Here is a 19691-nt window from a genome sequence, read left to right as displayed (position 1 = left end):
TAAGATTTAATTATTGCATCACTGATAATGATAAATTTAATAAAGCAAGAAGCAAAAACATCAGGAAAGAAGGCTGAAAAGTATAGCACCTTTTTCTTTCTACAGTATTTTTATAAGAATGTAACATTTTTATAAGAATGGAATGTTTACTAAGTATATATCAAACATTTCTTAAATAAATCTACGTTTATCATTGCTTTCTGCCAACTATAACTTTGATTTCTATCATACTGATAAATGCCTATATGTGTCCCAGGAGATTGGCTTCTTCATTATTTAGTACCAAACTAGACAAGATCAACTAAGTGATGCCACCAAAACTGATATATTTCCAGGGTATTTGCAAGACTGCTGATTATTAAATTTGCTTCCCCATCTGTTTCTTGATCTTCAGATTATGTGGGGAAAAAGACATATTGTCTAAAACTTATTTATGCCATGAAAGGAGGGGCAATTGATATACCTGTGCTCATTTTGGGAGAAAAATAGATTTCAGTTAAAGGAGTGACATCTAGTTTTAACCGTATATTTATGCAGATATGATATATCACTGCATTGTAATATATCAGAGCACAGTATCTGGAATGATATTTTAGAAAATGAAAAATAACCAAAATGACATTTTCATATAAACAGTGCATAGATGCTATGATTTTAATATAAAACTATGTGTCTCTATGTTCCTCTGTTCATATCCAAATCACCTTGCTATATATATTAACATTTTATTAGGCAGACACAAGTTAGTTCAAAGAAAATATGAATTACCGTCTTAGCGAATATGGTATTGAAATAGGATTTGGTCCCTTAGGCCAGCCAAACAGAGTGAACCAATTCTGAACAGCAGTTAGAGCTTTCTGAAAGAAGATGTACTCTTCCTTGTCCTCATCAGGAAAAAATGATAATTCAGATTTATTTTCTCTCCCATCACTTGGACTATCAGCTTCACTCTCTTCACTTGTCTGTTCATCACTTTCAAGGGTACTATCAAACTCTGAATGACACAGAGGGGGGAAAAGTAAGAAAGAAGTAAAAAAGAAAGAAAGAGACTCCTTATTTCCCTATTTTGGTCTAATACAAAAACATCATTAAAAAAACTGTTCTCAGAAAACAAAAATTGTCAATAATGAATGACCAATTTATTTCAGCAGTAAACAATGTGACATGTACATGTCTTGGGAATGGAATAAATTCTATTTTTGGAATCTAGTCTCACCTAAAGTGAAATTTTTTACCCAAACAAAAAAAAAAAATCAGACAAGTTTTACAAAATCATAAACAGTAATCTGAAAGAAAAAATCACGCAAAAAAAAAAAACAGCCTTTCGTGCAGTTCCAGTAGCTATCGCTTTACCAGCTAGAGAATGATAATTCCTCACCCCAATCACATAGCATGACTCAGTAACTGAGTTGTGTTCAAACAATTTATCAGGTGTTGTATCAGTATAAGTAAGCCTATTCCCTTAAGTAAGGGAAGTAAGTAACTTCCCTTAAGTCTTTGGACTTTTCTCCCTTACTAGGCCTTCCCCCTCCTAAATCTTGACCTGGTCAAAACTTAGATTACATATTCTTACTACTACTAGGTTTTTGTACAACAGCATTATTGCATAAAATATAACAATACAACTCTTTTCATAGGACAAATAGCTTAGACAAGATATGTCTTCAGATATGGAAACAATATTAGTAGTTTTACCTGCATTTTATCAATCAACTGTTCAGGTTTATTGTTTCATTAAATGATGCAAAAATAAAACTATTTAATGCCTTGCACAGTGAAGAAATTATTTGTTAGGATTTAAGGAGAAAAAAAAATAATATAGTGCAACACAAGCAAAAGAGGAGACTCTTGTCCTTAATAAGATGCAGATAGATCTGTTACTGTGCAGTTCGGCTGGCTGATGAGGCTACTTTCTTATCTTGTCACTGCCACCTTTGCCAGAGGTTATTGCCTTTTTAGATCTGAAACTGAGTTGTTCTTTTGAACTTGTTTTACATCATTCCACTGAAAGTGAACCATGTTGTTAAAGACCTGTTGTTTAGTCTGTTTAACTAAACTAATTGTCTTGTTAATACCATAGAGAATGATCACACAAACATCTGCAGATCTGCAAATGTGGAATCCTAACAGTAATGAAACAGCAGCAGTAACTTCAGCTGTTCCTAAGTAAGAAAACTAGCAGCTGAAAAAAAGAGAGATGTCAACAGCCTCAGATATTAGTCACCTGAAACCTTACAGAAGATCTATTAGGCTTAATTCACATAGAGCAGCACTTTAACTGAGTCCCACTGACAATGGTTGTTTTTATACAGTACTTCATAAATACAGTAAACATGTTGAAATCTAGCCTGACTTCTCTGTGGTTAGTTAGTTCATGACTACAGAAACAATGCCCTTCTTAGCAACTAATCCCCTTAGGTCTGTTCAGTAGTTACTTTTCTGTCAGTTCCTCCACAGACATTTTATTGCAAATGGGACCATTTTATTCTTTGTTTGATTGTTTGTTTTTAAGTAGTTTGGCTGATTTCCCTTCCACTTAATCTGCTAAAAGACAGGAGTGTCTTTTCTGCTAAAATACTTTAGGCCAGGTTTCCCATGGTGTCACTGGAAAGAACAGCCTCTCCAGTATTCCTCAATTACACACACACAAGCATTTAAAGCAAAGGTTACAAATGTGAAACACATCTCTTTAAAGTAGTAAGCCAAAAACTATTTGCAAGAGCTCAAAGTGTTTAAAGTAAACAGATATACTATACCTGACTGGGAATATTCATAGGTTGATTCAGTGATTGCACCAAAGGAACTTGAGGAAGTACTATGGGGAAGTGATTGTGGAGTGTAACGTGGATGCAGAACAACTTCTCCACTACTGTAGTCTTTACTATCTATAAAGCAAGATTACAAGCTGCAGTTGAGTAAAACATACCTTACTGTCAGTGCTCTAATGGTTTATAAACAGATACCTGCTTTTATACTTTTAGTTATTTCAATTAAATCAAATTAAATCAAGTAACAGCTCCTACTTGACTCATTATGAAAATATCATACTGGTTATTACACTGGGGACAAAAAAACAAACAAACAAAAAAAAAACCTACATCTTCTTTCCATTAACTGTATCTTGTACAGGACGGGTCTGCATACTTGCCAAAAATCGCCTATCAAAGCAGTGCTAATTCAAGAATTCTAAGTCATGAAACAAATATTCTTAAGGGATTTTTGATCACAGCTCTTTAAGTAGCAAGTCTTGGTATAGAGTTATCAGACTCTTTCAGACTCAACACCCCATAAGTTACGAGCTAGACTCAAAAGTATGCTTTAGCGACCCATCAGTTCTGTCAGGACATATACAGAAATTGTAAAACTCACATATCCCTCTTTGCATTTAAAAAAATCTACATTTAATTTACATTATCCAAATTCATATTTCTAGGTACAGTTCAACTCTTCTGATGTAGAACTGGGAGGAAGAGTGCTGAAACTGGTCAGTGAATAGAAAAAGGTCATGAAGGAAGAACAATATGAAGTTAAACACTGAGGAAAAAGATCTTGTCAACTGGAGGAGTGTTTGGAGTGAGCTACTTGGGAAGTTGCAAAAAAAAAAAAAAAAAAAGTGTTGTCTCCTAGGAGTTTCTTCATGATTCATGCAACTCTATAGAAACTCTAGAATCTCTGACTTTTACATTTATCCATTAAAGAAGGTCTAATGAAAAGCTCAAAAAATCACAAAGTGAAACTAAAAGGACGCGCTGGATGATTAACTGGCCTTTATACACTGCAATGTTTCAAAAACATTCATGGTGTCATTCTGTGTAATCAGCACTGTTAGGGTCTGAACAATAAATACTATTTCTTTTGACAACTTTGATTGCTGTTGGTGTTATACTGATCTAGAAGATCTGGCAAAAGGAATCTCTGGTTATAAACCAGAAATACTAGCATAACTACTACTGGCATAGGAGATATAGCAGTGCACAGCCTTGAGAAATACTGACCACTACAGCACCAACCAAAATTCTCTAAAAAGTTAGATAACATATGTTAACATATGGTATATTTCCACTGATTATACTACTGATAATGATTAGGTAAGCTAATACAGATGTGCTACAACTACACTTTCATTTTGTTACATATAGGTAAATAAATATTAAAATACAGGATTATTCACAAGTATAACATGAAACATTTTTTTTTTAATAGTTTAAAAACACAAAACCCAATACTCCTATTTACCGTAGCTATCCCAAGGTCACAATTCTGTTAAATTACCCTATCAAAAATCAATCCAATAATTTAATAACTTTATTTCTTGTGTAATTCTTTGAAGGCCAAAACACCTGATTATCAATTTATCTTTTCCTAATACTACTAGGCATAATATAATCTGAAGAGTTAGAATGCAGACTACTTACTGCTTATCAAAGTAACTTGTTGATCAGAGAGGTGAAATGCCAAATATGGGTATAAAGTAAGAAGGCAATTCTCTGCTGTTGCAGCAACCTGAAGGGAGAATCTGTTCAAAACAAAATACAAAGGTGATATTTTTCTATTTAGTCATGGCAATCAAAATATTTCAACACAAGAAGAAAAGACAGAAATAAAAGATATCCAGACCACTTCTTTTCTCCTCTCCTGGTTCAGTAAGAGAGTACATGGATGAGGCTGCAAATGCTGAAATGGTGAAAGACAGTATATTCCACAACAAAATTTATTTATTATAGAGCATGTATGTGTCCTCAAACTGAAAGTTCAAGATTTAGAAAAGATTTTCATGAAATTAATGAACTCTGTCTCTGAAGAAAAAATGAATTAAAATTGCAGTAGATATTTATGAGGGTATTAAGGAGACTGCTAACTTGCTAAAGTTTAGGCACATTTCCTAGCACAAGAAGGCAACATAACATTTCCTTCCATGAGACACCGAGATCTCATGGACTACCAAAACAACTGGAACCAACTCTTAATAGCTACCTTGTAGCAATTGTGTCTGCTTCATTATGTTATTACCAGATGCTAAGATCACTGATATCTTGTCTTCCTGAGCTTCCAACCACAAACAAAATCAGAAATAGCATGAGTTTCCCCAGATCCACCGTGAAAGAAGGAAAGAAAACTGAGAAGTGTAGAACACAGAAGTCACAGACCTTGGCACATTTGTGTCACCAATGGTCACAGCAACTCATCTATTCACCACATAGGTGTTTGGGGGTATTTTGCTGTCCAGACCACCATTTCTTTGATTTATATGACACATGATGTGCATGTTGTTTACTATTTATCTTTTTTACTTAAGTTAAATGTCATTTCAAATCAGGATGGCAGAGAAATTTCTTTCCTGCTGAACTATTTATTTGCTCAGCAAATTAAAAGATGTAATCACAATTGGAGGACAAATATAAAAACATGATATGTTCTCATTGTATTGGGCTTATGTAGGAAGGTTTTGGAAAAAGCAGGAAAGAGCCCAGCAGCTGCCCCAAGTAAGGATAAGAGCCAGCTCCAGACAGCTCTAAAAGGGACCCGCCCCTGACCAGAGCTGTTTGTGCCTCTGGGACAGCAGATTTAAGAAAGGGGAAAAAAAAATGCTTTGCTAGAGCAGCTGGGAGAGAGGAGTGGGAACATGTTAGGGAACCAGCCCTGCAGCCCCCAAGGTGAGTGCAGCAGGAGGTGCTCCAGGCAGGCAGCAGCAGTTCCCCTGCGGCCTGTGCAGGGAGAGGCCCCTGGTGGAGCAGGCTGTCCCCCTGCAGCCCATGGGTCCCACACGGAGCAGATCTCCACGCTGCAGCCCCCCGTGGAGGAGCCCACGTGGAGCAGGTGGATGTGGCCTGGAGGAGGCTGCGGCCCATGGAGAGCCCCCGCAGGAGCAGGCCCCGGGCCGGAGCTGCAGCCCGTGGAGAGGAGCCCCCGCAGGAGCAGGGGGCCTGGGGGGAGCTGCCGCCCGCCCGTGGGGGACCCGTGCTGGAACAGTTTGCTCCCGGGGGATGGATCCCGTGGTACGGAGCCGTGTGGGAGCAGTGCTTGAAGAGCTGCTGCCTTTGGAGTAGGGGCAGGGAGTTACCATGAAGGAGCGGTGGAGATGAAGCATCAGGGGCTGACCACAACCCCCATACCCCCATTCCCCGTTTTTCTGCACTGCTTGGGGGGTGGGGGGGGTGGGGGAAGACATAGAAGAGGGTGAATGGTGGAAAGGTGGTTCACATTGATCTGGTCTGTTTTTAGTAGTTAATAAATTACATTATGCTGAGTCTGTTTTGCTCATGATGGCAATAGTTGAGTGAGCTCCCTGCCCTTATCTCAACTCACAAGTATTTTTTCCATCTTACTTTCTCCCTGTCCTTTTGAGGATGGGGAGTGGAAGCATGACATGGTTGTGCTTAGCTGTGCACAGGTGTTAAATCACCACACTCTGAGGGTTTTTTTAATTTAGTTTTTCAAGTTGAAGGAAATAAGTTTCATAACTGAATAGTTTTTCCGTTTCTTAAATACTTGGTCAAGACTTTCTTGGATTTTGCTACCTTTAACTTCTTTATTCATATCAGCCCTGTGCAATGTAATGTCATTTAATCTGTTTTGGAGTCAAAGAAGCAAAAAGGGAGAACAGAGATTAAAAGTAATATTAGAAATTAACTGCAAATTCTCATTCAAGGTAGTCATTAAATTAATATTAATGCACTTATGATCCATTTAATGTAATTCATGCACACAGTAAATTACTTGCTAAAGGACAAATATATATCTCCTCAGTTTTCTCTTACAGATACATGTAAAGTTATTTTTCTTTAAAACATGATTGCCTTGTCAACGTTTTCTGTAAAGTAGTCAAATTCAACAGTATCCATCTTCTACCCAATGCTCACTCTGATTTACAGGAAAATCATTATGATTTGCATGAACAGAATATGCAAATCAATCCTACGGAAATTTTAGGCCTGGATTTAAAAAAAATTAAAAAATAGTACAGAGTCGAAGTAGGCTTCAATTCAAATAGTTAAAAACACACTATATTTTACCGAGATAGGAGTTAATTTTTAACTCACGTATTTTTTTCCACCCTGGAACACCGAACATAAAATAGCGAAGTTTAAAGTTTCAGTTCAAATAATTTTAAAATAGAATTTTGTTGCTTTGAAAATGATAATATAAAGGGAAAATACTTGAAAAGTTAGTATGTCTTCAGCAACTGACGCTGTGAGATTTCATGGCTTATTAAAGAAACCAGGAACCTATTCAAGATCAGTTACCTTTTATACCGGTTATGTCTTGGTTTCATTATTCTATTACTAAAGGTTGAGAAGGCCCCAAAATCCATCTTAAATTAACAAAGCAGTTCAAATTCATTAGTCACACAGTTTGAAACAAACTGCTCAAATGCTTATATAATTGTTTTAGTCAGATTTGAGGTTCAAACACATTCCATACATCTCCCATGACACTGGAGCAGGGAAAAGAATGAGGGCAGATATGCAGGTAGCAAAAATTGCAACTACCAGTTATTATGGAGTGGAGTATCAGTGAACAGTGCAATATTAACAGTAGTAAAGAAACCGACACCTGGGCATATTATAGATTTTATTAGAATAATAACTATATGTTCTGGATTAGAAAATCTTACTTTGACTTCTCCAACTGAAGGAAAGTTTTTTTCTGGTTATGATAAAAAAAATAATTTCTTCCAAAAGCCAATATGAATAATATTATCATGTTGACTAATAGCACACACAGAATCCGTTTGATATGGATGGTGTGTTATTTCATCCATTTGTGTTCATATTTTATATCATCTGCTCTTACAGCCTATGCAATTCGCTGACAGGAAATCACATACATATTGGAAAACCAGCGTTGTCAGTACTGTTTAAAAAAAACCCACCTACCTACTTTTATATTTTAAAACACAGCAACATTTTAAAGATGATTTGCCATTCCCAAGCATGATTTTTTTCACCTTCACAAGCATGGATGCCTTTTAATGTTACTTTGATAACTTTTATTTGGTATATTTTTTGCAGAAAGACTTTAGGTTTGCCTTTAAATTGAGAGTGGTATCTTTTATTTCATTTTAATGGCAAATATAGAAAAACGTTTATTGCACAGCAGAAAGTTTTATTTTTCTACAGCAAGATTTGAGAAGCTGCTAGTGCATCATATAAAAACCCTTATTAAAACCAAATATTATGCCTGATCAGCAGCTATATTTCAGATCTCATCATATGCCTAAATTACCTTTTTTCATAATTAATACAAGCTTTAGCACACATTTATGAGTTGTATCCTACACAATGATTAAATCTTACAAATAACTAAAACGAGTAAAAATGAAGAGATTTGTGGCTGATGATCTATACAGAAAAATGTATTTTTTAAAAAAATAGTCGAACGTGAGCAACAGTAACTAAAATGTCCATAACACTTGCATCAAAATAATTTAGTTTTATGCTTCGGAAAAATCATGGTCTAAACTTTAGAGTGAGATATTTAATCCTCAAAATAGTTGCCTGAGTGAAAATAGCAACTGAAGGAATAGCTTTTAATCACAACAGTATCTATTTTTTACTGCTCATGCATACATCTATTCATCACACCAAGGGAAGAGATGAACTAAATAGACAAATCCTGAAAAATGTTTATATTTATGTAGAACAATAACAACAGATCTGCTTCCACTTACTAGGGGCAGACAATACTAGTTGCCATATAGATAAATGTTACCTTAGAGACCAGATCTGAATTTTGTGTTTTGGAATTGTAAACTAGTTGAAAAAAGGAACATATTTCTAAGTGTCATTCTCATTTTTTTTTTTTTTTTTTTTTTTTTACAGAATTATTCTTGTATTCCTTCATCTAACCAGTTCTCATTACAAGTCCTATGTCTCACATCTTTCTTTGACAGTTTGGACCATGCCCCCAGATGAATTTGTATTGCATATATTACCTGTTTTCTTCTTCATCAGTGAAGAATATGGTCCCTAAAGATGAAATTGGCTTAGATGATCTGAAGCTGATATGACAATTTAGTTCCATATTTGTGCCATTTGATGAAAGAATTATATCTTGTCCTTCTGGAAACTGTATAGAAAAAGGGTAAATCCTGTCACCATCTTCAAGTTCAAGCTCAGGAAGTTCAACTTGAATTCGTGATGACCTGCATTAAAAATAAATAGTAATGATGATTGTGCTCACAGTTTGACAATAAAAAAGTTAATTCACAGAATTACATATTTATGAAGCTGTTTTTTACAGTTAAATACAGAGGAATAACTTCAGTTTTGAAGTACGTGCCAACTGAAACTAACTGAAGAGTTAAAATTCCCTTAGCATTTAGATGCTGGTTTGTTTTATACAAATGTTTCTCAACATTTTATAATCAGCCACAATAGCTCAACATCCAAATAAAGAGCAATTTCTATTCACTGTGCTATAAAAGACTTAACTGTTACTTACTTCCTTACTCATGCTTTCTCAGAGGTTTCCTAAACCTAAATCTTTCATTAATATTGATCAAACTGCATTATAGCACTTCAAGGCACTTTAGCGTTCAGACAAGTTGTACAATAGCAGTATTAAGTGGAAATTTGTCAATATATATTAAGATTATTTCCCTGGTTATGTAATTTAAGGTTCCAGTTCCAAAATAACAATGCCAGTCAGTCCAAGACAATACTGAATCCTTTCAGATGCAATCACTGAGTTCACTACAAGCCACTTCATAAACTGCTACAACTCAAACAAGATTAGATGTTAATAACTTGAAGATAAAGTGACTTTCATTAATTTTTTGCAACTTAAAAAGTTTTCTTCCAGTTATTCAGGTATTGAAATGGTATCTATATAAGTTTAACAAACTTATATTCTTGCTATTTAAGTACAAAGAGAAGAGTTGAATCTCAGAGACCAGAGAAGCTTATTTCCACACACTTTCCAGACACAAAAGTGTCTGGAAAGAACTATTCTAAAAGATTCTGATTTCTATCAGATTGGAATAGATATGGTACTGGGTTATGTTCCAAACAATGAAGATCTTGAAAATGATCTCTTATAAATTCAACTAACAAGATGTAGTGGGTGATCCACAGAAAAATGAAAAAGTCATGAGTTATATATTACATTAAATAACATACTTAAAATATTTGTGCTGTGCTTTTTTTTGGTAGTAAAATCTTGCTTAGGAAGTAAATATGAACAATGGTCAGGGTGGGGGTGAAAAGAACCCCACCCCCTCCATCAATTATCCAAACACCAGCTGGATTTGAAAACAGTGCTTTATAACATTTGGAGTAGACAAAATAAAACAACAATCTGGCCAAAGAGAAGAGAAAATCCTGGTGGGGCTCTTTTCTTATTTCTTGTTCTATTACAAATAATTTTAAAAACACGTGGAAGAGTAAACATCAGAAGATGGCTGCCTAGTGAAGCAGTAACGTTTTGAGGACAGAACACACAGGTTTGCAGGATGTAGAGCAACATTAACTACATGAATTTTCTCTAAAATATGCAGATTCTGCTGCTAAGCATACCATTAATACTAGCCTTCACAAAGAAAAGTTAATTCGTATTTTCAGGAGAGAAAACAAGAATTATTCAGGATTTTTGTAATACACGTATTTTGAGATTTTTACCTTAAGTAATCTTGTGGAATAATATTGATGGCTGTTTCAGTTTTCACATCCAGAGGAACTGGCATCAGCATTAAAAAGGGGGGATCAAAATTTATTTTTGGTGACTTCATAATACCAGACAAGATTATTTTGTAATGTGATGGATTATCATCTAGACACACTGACACTTCAGATGCATATGTCCCAGGACAAGCTGTTAAAAACGGTTAAAAAAATATTTTACCATAAATATACACAACTAAAAGAGCTGTAGTAAGAACTTTTTTTTTTAAAAGTTATCAGTATTATTTCTTAATCAAAATGTAGTTTAACATAAAGAAAATGTTGCATAAGATTTATTTATTAAGAAAGTTTGGAATAATTGCTTGCAGTAAGCCATAAAACCATTATTTTTAATTTGTCACAATTTGTTGAAGTTTTAAATTACCCTCCACTGAAAGCCTTCCCTGTTTCCTTGTATTCCCATCCCTTCTCACACCATCCTGCTAACTGCTGCTAGACGTCTTTCTATTGGATGGCAAACATGCATTTTCTTTCACTGATAATACAAAGCGAGGTGCTTTATATCGTTAGCATCTGTTACACTATCAAAATGTTGTTTCAAACAAGGAAGTGTCATTTATCAACTTTTCATTTATTCCCACCAACTGAAAAACCACCAAAAGAACACAATTTTTATGGACAACTAATGAATACCTCTTGTATTTAGAAATAATTCCATATCACATGTTGTAAGAACACAAAAAGCTTAAAACTTTTCATTTTTGACAGAAACACCTTTCCCTTTGATTCTCCACTGTTAACAGATTAAGTATGGAAATATCCTCACCTAATATTTACAAAAGACATAACAGAAAAAGTAATTTTGTATTTAACACATCTGTATGAGCACACATTATTGCAAACAATATACGTGACAAGCTCTCCCATGATTAGCTCAGCTAACTCTTTACAGAGCCAGAGAAATAGCTGCCATTGTTTACATACACAAAAAGAAAACCTAACCTCTTCAAAACATTTTCTCTTATTCCCTCTTCATAAAAGCCAGTTTCTTCATGTAGAAGATGACAGAGGAGCTTACTGGAAGCCTGTTAGCTCACCAGAACATAGTCAGCAGATCCCTTCATCTCAGAAGACACGAAACTGGTAAAGTGAAAACCAGATGAAATAGGAACTTGTGGCAGTCTTTGCAACATCTGACTACTTCCCGGTTACATGGAAGTTAGCTTTAGGAGACTATTGCTGAGAAGGCTAAGAAGCTCGTGCTTCTAAATTTCGATACACCAAGAACAATTTTTTTTTTTTTCCTAGCACTTAGCTCTCTTATGAGGAAAAGGTGAGATGCCATCAGAAAAGTTCATATGTAGAGCCAAACAGGATGTTTTACATGCTTATAGGAAGTGAGTAACACATGTTACTCCCATATACAAGCTAGACAGACTTAAGATCCTACAGCTGTACTCTAATTAAACCGTATTTCTGGAATTGTATCTTCTGTGTATGTATATCATACAGTAAAGGAAAGTGACCAATAAACACCATAGGAAGGAATGCCATGAAGGAAGAAGAATAGAGGGGCAGATGTCAGCACCAAAGAACATGTTCTTTTCACTAACTCATAGTTTAAAGTATTCGTATTAACTGTATTCCAAAGTCAAACCTTAAAATGATAGCAAATACTTTTCCTAAGCTTTCCCACACAAATTTTTCATCCTTACTGTACATGTCAGTTATAACAAATCAATTAATTACATGATTACATTTCCCATAGAATCCCTGACTTGCTCAGAATGCAGAACAGAGAGTGCTCTTTCTGTGTACCTGATCACCCTCTGTGTGGACCCACATTTACTAAAATTGAAATACTGCATAATATGTGAGCTAATAATGAGCTTATGTCAGGAAAAAAAAAAAAAAAAAAAAAACACTAGCATGTTGCAAAACTGTCCTCATTTTAAACAAGGGAAACAAGACAGAAAAAAAAAAGTGAATGATCCCATTAAGTTTTGTTCATTACTTTGTTATGGTTAGGACCAAATTTTTCAGAATATTTCATGTTAAATAAACTACTTGAAATTAATAAGAATTATGTCCTGAACTGACAGCTGAGTTCACGAATACTCAAGGTCACAAGGAAAGCAAGTCAGATGCTGGTTTATCTGGAAAAGTGAAAGGTATATAAAGAGTACTGTTTTAGCTAAACTTGTATTGCATTAAATGTGAAGAATATGGCAAAGCTAGAGCCATAACCTAAACCCTGGTCATTTGCCACACACAATGCAAACAGCGTCCCGAAGAAGTCTTCTCCGTCACTGCACAGTAACCTGGAATCAAGGTTGTGTAGATCAAACAAACTAGGGTGCTAGAGAACAAATACTGCACAATTTAAAATTAGGAATCACTTAAAGAGAATGGATAGCAAGATCCTTTGTAAATTATTATTAAATCTTTCTTCCTCATACTAATCTCTTAATTTCTTTCCATCCTGTTATTTCCTTTGACCCTTCAGTTATTCAGAATTTTAGCACTTTCTGTTAATGTCTATTACCTTTTTTTTCACCATTAAGTGCAAAGGATGCTTCTGCCAAGCCTGAGAATACCTTCCACCCCATTCACCCATAAACTGACATGAATCTCAAACATATTTTGTTTCAGTCTTGGGAGCAGTGAGAAGAAATTCCAGACATAGACCTCATATAAACTGAGTTACGAGATGAAATTTTAATAATAAAAAATGTCTGATTTTTTTTAATAAATATTCAAATCACCTAGCCAGAAAAAACTAAATATTCATAATTCTGTGGGATATATGTATTCTGTCATTTACACCTTTCAGGACTCAAAGTTTGTGCTTTTGCTACTATTTTGATATACTACCATTAATTTATGGTATTTACAAATGTAAATTTGTATTTATTACTATGTATTAAATGTATTACTATGTATTTGTATTTATTACTATGTATTTAATTACTATGGTATTTACAAATCTGTCTGTCTAAATTTGCCAGGAAATAACAAAATCTGTACAATTATTTGGGAAATTTCCTCTTTGTCTTTTCTGGATATATTTATTAAGGTAAATAAGCATTCATTGCCTTACCTTAAAACAACAACAAACCTTTGGATAAAGAAACACAACTTTTCAAAGCATATATGTGCATATATTCAATAGCTGCTTCATTTTCAGTCCAGTTTGCATTAGAAAACCCATCCAGCTCAGACTGCTTAACTCCCTAGCGTATTATACTGGGACTATAACTTATGCAAAGTCCATATTAATAAAAACATAAACAGAGGTTGTATTTCTGCTGAAAGTCAGTTATATACGTATGCAAGTTCTCCTCCAGATACATCTCACACACTTCCAGAGGAGAAATATTTCAGGTCCCCTCACCTTCTACTTCACCTGTTTTGGTTTCAAGTTAAACTAGCAGCAAAAGCTCATTCAAAAGGCCATCTCTATAAGGATGTCCATATTCCTTGATCCTCTCTATCAGTATAAATCTTCCCCCCTCCTCCCCCCCCAAAATCTTAACTAATAGCATGTTTTCCAATCTTTTGAGAGTGTGGGGGAATAAAGTAAAACCATCAGCTGCTCTTCTCATCCTCTTGTCTGTATTAGATGTTACTCACTTCCTACACTTGTCTCCCAAATAAATATTTCCAGTTTAGTTGCCCTAGACTTACTGATAATTCATGCCATATTACATATGCACACTTTCAGCATAAATGGGTGCCAATGAAGAATTTGTGTACACTGGAATACAGACTTCAAAACAAAGAAGTTACAGATAGCTAAAAGCTAATTATAAGCCCTATTAAAAATAATAATCAAAAGTGAACTAAACATTTCCCCACAGAACCTGTTATAAGGCATAGTTATTTAATCTCTAACTGCTGTAGAAAAAAAACACTAGAAGATGGAGGGTGTGATGTTCACCTATGCCCATTACATAACTATCACATCTTCCAGGGACACTGAATTCCTTTTAACTCACTGGCACATTTGGGAGTATTTTGCCACACAGAATCCTAGAGTACAGATCAATTGCCTTACTATTTTTTATTGCACTTCCTATTCCTCCAGTAATTTTTTTTTTTTTAAGTACATCACAATAAGATACAGTGAATTTTTTCATATACCATTAATATAGTACATTAGTACAGCAGAAAAGGATCGCATTGATACTTCCTCAGTTCTCAAGAATCGCTAGCATCATATTACCACACATCATACAAAACTCTTGCATTTAGTTTACTACCATAGCATTATGCACTTGTTATTACAAATATCATGGAATATTTGAACAAATTACTCTAATGCACACTCAAGGTTCTTCTTAAGGCTTGTTCATCCCCACCTACTACATCTTTACAGTACAAACATATGATGGTGATTAGCCCAGCCTATTCATTAATTAGGTCTCCTGTGTGGGTTTTGTTGTATCTAATGCTCTGTTACAAGAAAGAGTAATTATTTTCAGTGATGGGTTAATACAAGTAGACTACAAATCACAAGAAAATACGTAGAATATTGAATTAAGGGCAATTGATTTTTACAATGATTTATGTTTTTCTGTAAATAAAAGATTTGGGAAAAGAGTGAAAATAAAAATAACTTCAACTGACAATTATTTACCAGTCAACTTCATGTATACATGCATTTGAGTTTACACAAACGATTTATCCAGTAATTTAAAATATTGTCTTTTATTTTCATGCTGTTTTCTGCTTCAGCCTTTGCAACACTTGAGCATTTTTTAATACACTCTCACAATGTAAACACCTAACTAGCACCAACCATCATATGATGACTGTGCTAGTTGTTTGTTTCAACTATGGGATAATTGTTTCCTCTACAGCTGCTGCATAAAATAGTATTAGACAAAATCTGTAAAATTTCCTTTGTCTTAAATGCTACAGTGTTATGTAGAAACAGGAGAAGATGAGACACTGTGCTCTCCCAGGCCCCAAAACCATTACAGATCTGGACATACAGCTTGACTGTTCTTATCTTCTAAGTCTAATATTGCCCTGAGCATCCGTAAAACCAACCCCACAGATTTATTCATACATTAATTACTTCTTATAGGGTATATTCTTCCTTTCTCTCCAAGCTATATATGTTGACCTAATAAATGCAAAATACAGCTATATCATCTGCTATTAGACAAATTATTTGCTTTGAATTTGAGAAACAAAGCATGAACACACAAGTGATTATTTTCCTGTGATCCACAATTACTCCATCCATGTGCACACTCCTCAAAAACATCTATTAGAATACCTTCTTAGAAGTTTCAATGCTTATTTTGTAGGTTTTAGTAATTGAAAGACTACAGAAAAAATATGATACCCTATTGAAAGCAAAGTAGAAATTTATAAAAGGAGGAAAAACATGCAAAATAAATTAAGAGTTACAGTAAACTACACATGTATTTTTTAATTACACTCTCAAAGAGCACAGGAGGTTTTGAGGGTTTATTTTTCACTTTCCATCCTATAATTCCATTCCTCTTTCCTCTACATTTTTACTCCAAAGAACTGGGGTCATGGTATGTTTTTGTGTCTTGACTTTTATATCTTATTTTTTGCAGACTTACATCTCAACATTTTCTCAAAAATTCAGAACTTAACCCAAAACCTTTCTTCTGGTTAGACACGCTTTCCATATGCGATTTAAGTAGATCCTTATATCCTTCAAAAGAAAAGTGAGATTCCAAGTCCATATTTCTAAAAGTCTGTATAACTGAATATCTGAAAAGAAATAGTTCCCACCATTTTCTCCTATAATATCACTGTGTTCTTTACAATCTTCTCGTCTTTCTGCTCCCACTGTTTAACACCTTCTGATTTATACATTCTAACATTTTTTCGCACCCTGGAACAATGTCTTCTTTCAATTCACCTAGTATCTTTGGATCTTATTTTATTTTTTTCATTTCATATTTATCCCCAAACCAGCTCTTTAACAAAGATTTTCATTTATGTTTTATTTTGGTAGCTTCCATAAGTTATCACTAAAAATTGATCGAGGACCTGCAGACAAGATGCAGATGGGATCACATCACTTGGTTCCAAAACTAAACATCACACTAAGTATAGAATAGAACCTACATAGTAAAAAATATATATATATATATATTATACTGAGTACATTTTTATGGCTGTTTCATAAACATGTTTCAGAGCCAAACCTCAGGGTTTTAGCAATTTACTTTGGAAGAACATTGGGGAAAGGAGACAAACTGATGCATCAAAAACGTAAACATACTATAAATATTTTTGCTTAGTCTTCCAAAAATAAATGGTATTTAACTTTCATCTAGCAGTTTAATTTGAAATAATATAAAATTGAATAGAGTAATTTAAATACCTATTTCTAAAATGATACCTCATGAACATGTCAGAAGTGTAAAAAAAAAAAAATACAACTATAGATACTGATTGGGTCAGAGACTTTCCAGTTAATATGTGCCGAAACAAATACTATTTCAGACAAGTCAGGTTTTGTTATTCAGAATGAAAAATAAAAGAATGTAAAGCAAACCACTTCCTAAACAATTGTGCAACAGTCCTTCTACATTACTTACTTTTCCATTTCATGAAACAAAATCACAGCCCAACCATAAGTTGAAAACAAAAGCTACCAAGAAGACATAATACATAATGGAAAAACTTTCTAAAGTAAAGCAATCAACTCCAAGTAACATATGCAATTGAATACTGCTCTTACATATTCACAACACATATGCAGAGCAACATTTAATACAGTATTCTCAATTTATCATACAGAATCATGGCAAGACTCATGCCTATAGATCTTTACAATTTACAAACTAATTTTCAATTATATCAAATAATTTGTAGGGCTTGAGTGAGGTTATAGATTTCAACTGTATCATCAAAAATAGCAGCAATATGTGACTTTAGGAAAGGGATACTCACTTGCTGACTGTCAATCATACCCAACCAACAAGACAACTTTTCTTCCCTTCAAGAATGCTGGCACCACCAGTAGGCCACTTACAATTGTCAATACCGCTCAGTTCTGTGAGGGGCTTTATCAATGTACGATGTTACATTACTTTCTACCCAAAACACTTGTTTGACCAGGAATAATGCAGAATCTTAATGTTCTGCCATTCCTGCTGTATGTGGTTGATTATAATCTTCTTGCATACTCCCAGCTTTTGTTAGAAATCTATTTTATGTTTTTCACTTGGTCTCTGGTTCTCTGAGCAAACTATTCATAACTATATATATATATATATAAGACTTTGTATCTTTTGGAGGAAGAAAACTTCTGTTCTTGTCTAAGTTCTGTCTATTGGGGGGGGGGGGGGGATGGAAATCACACATACTCCAAGCACTCTTGGAAAGTGTAAATATTAAGCCAGTTGGCCCAAATACACATTAAGGGGCAGTGCTAAAAATAATTTAGGTATCCTAGCATTTAATGCCTTCTGTGTGCAAAACAGACTTTTCATATAATGCTACGCAAATGATTCCATGTTTTGTGTTAGGTCTGCAGCTGTCTTTTTTTCTCAGAACTTCAGCATGTCTTTTTGGCATTTTGGTTGACTATTTAGTCATGTTAACTCAGAGGTCGTCATAGTAAGTGCTAGTCTTGATTCATCACAGAAAGTGATTTAAGCAAATCTACGAAAATGGCAAAATTGTCTAAAATATATGTAGAAGAACTCACAAAATTACTTACAAGGGCAGAAGAATACAGTAATACTGATTTTTTGTCCTGGATCAAGAAATCCAGCATGCAGACTAAATTTGAAAATACCGTCTTCTATATTTTTGCCTGCATCATCACAATTCAATTTCCATGTTAAATACTGCCTTGAGATATTCTTCAGGTCAAGCTCCTGTAAATATTTACAGAGAAAGGAGGGCATGATGAAAGAGGGAAAGCAGCAAGCATCATGATACTTTTCACATTGCTCTGTCCAAAGCATTTCTTTTGCAATCAGATCAGATTGAAAGCAAGAAAGCACTAGAAAGCAATGAAGAACCTGGTTTACTATATCTGTAAGGCAAAAAAATGAGCGTTCCCATGAGCACAGACTAAATGACTTCCAGTCACTCACCACATACATAAAGAGGATGATCAACATATTGTGGTGGGAGTGCTTAGCCAAATAGAAACAAGTATTTACTGATACAAATGGAGCAAAGCAAGAACTAAACACATGACTCAGGACATTAAGATTTACAGGTGGATATACTGAAATTACAAAAACTTCAAAGTAGGTTTTCAAAACCCACTCTTTCAATCCAGTAAGTGGGAGTAACAACACTGAAAATTCTATTCCTGTATGTCAGAGTTGCTCTTTCTCATGGTGCCCATTCTTTCTCATATGTCAGAAAGCTAGGATGAGCCCAACGCTGAGCTTTGAAAAATTTTCTAGTGATCAAAACAAATATGAAATCAAAATCTGAACAAAATGATGATGGAAAAAGTTCAACATACATAAAAGCATATGTTTGGAACATGATTGAATTTTGAGTTCCAAATCTATATTCTTACCCAGTCATTTTTAAGTAATTAAAATGTATAGCCAAGAATAACTGTAACAACATGTGTTTACGTACCTGGGAATTCAGACTTTCATCAGGACTATTGTAACGTATACAGCTTGAATGTTGTGTAAATGTAAGTTTCATTGAGGAGAACTCCAGTGGTGATTTAAGTACTGTTGGAAATATTAAGTAAGGATGTTTATAAGGTATTGTTTTTACACATGGTTCCTCAAAGTCCTTTCATAAAACCACTGTTTCAACACACATTTAGCAGAATTGCTTCTCCCCTTTATTAAAGCTCTAATTTCTTTTTACTGTTCCCATACTATACGACTACTAAATGGCTACCATAACTGTCTTATTATGGCCCTTTAGTCACATTCAAATGGTTTTAATTTTACATCTACCACACAGCATCTCTCCTTCATATAAAGATGCTATAAACAGTGTGTCACATGATCTGCCTGTTGCAGATGAATTCAAGGACATTCAGACTATATATACACAAGACTACTTTAGAGATTAAAAGTAATG

The 19691-nt window shown here is 34.5% G+C and overlaps 1 protein-coding gene across 2 annotated transcripts in view; it reads right to left on the bottom strand.

Moving 5' to 3' along the window:
• The window catches only part of LOC121057126 (cilia- and flagella-associated protein 47-like), a 302279-nt gene that overhangs the window by 240846 nt on the left and 41742 nt on the right, over positions 1–19691 (bottom strand). For both annotated transcript variants that reach the window (XM_040530883.1, XM_040530892.1), the window contains 7 exons: positions 19230–19330; positions 18343–18502; positions 10620–10812; positions 8936–9145; positions 4416–4516; positions 2757–2885; positions 769–994 (listed from right to left, as the gene is read on the bottom strand). In XM_040530883.1, the coding sequence (XP_040386817.1) occupies positions 769–994; positions 2757–2885; positions 4416–4516; positions 8936–9145; positions 10620–10812; positions 18343–18502; positions 19230–19330 (1120 nt within the window). The remainder of the gene's footprint in view (positions 1–768; positions 995–2756; positions 2886–4415; positions 4517–8935; positions 9146–10619; positions 10813–18342; positions 18503–19229; positions 19331–19691) is intronic.

The sequence above is a fragment of the Cygnus olor genome, chromosome 1 (assembly GCF_009769625.2).
Source record: "Cygnus olor isolate bCygOlo1 chromosome 1, bCygOlo1.pri.v2, whole genome shotgun sequence".
NCBI classification, from domain to species: domain Eukaryota; kingdom Metazoa; phylum Chordata; class Aves; order Anseriformes; family Anatidae; genus Cygnus; species Cygnus olor.
Note: the sequence above shows the minus strand (reverse complement) of the source record. Positions and strands in the feature narration are given on the sequence as shown.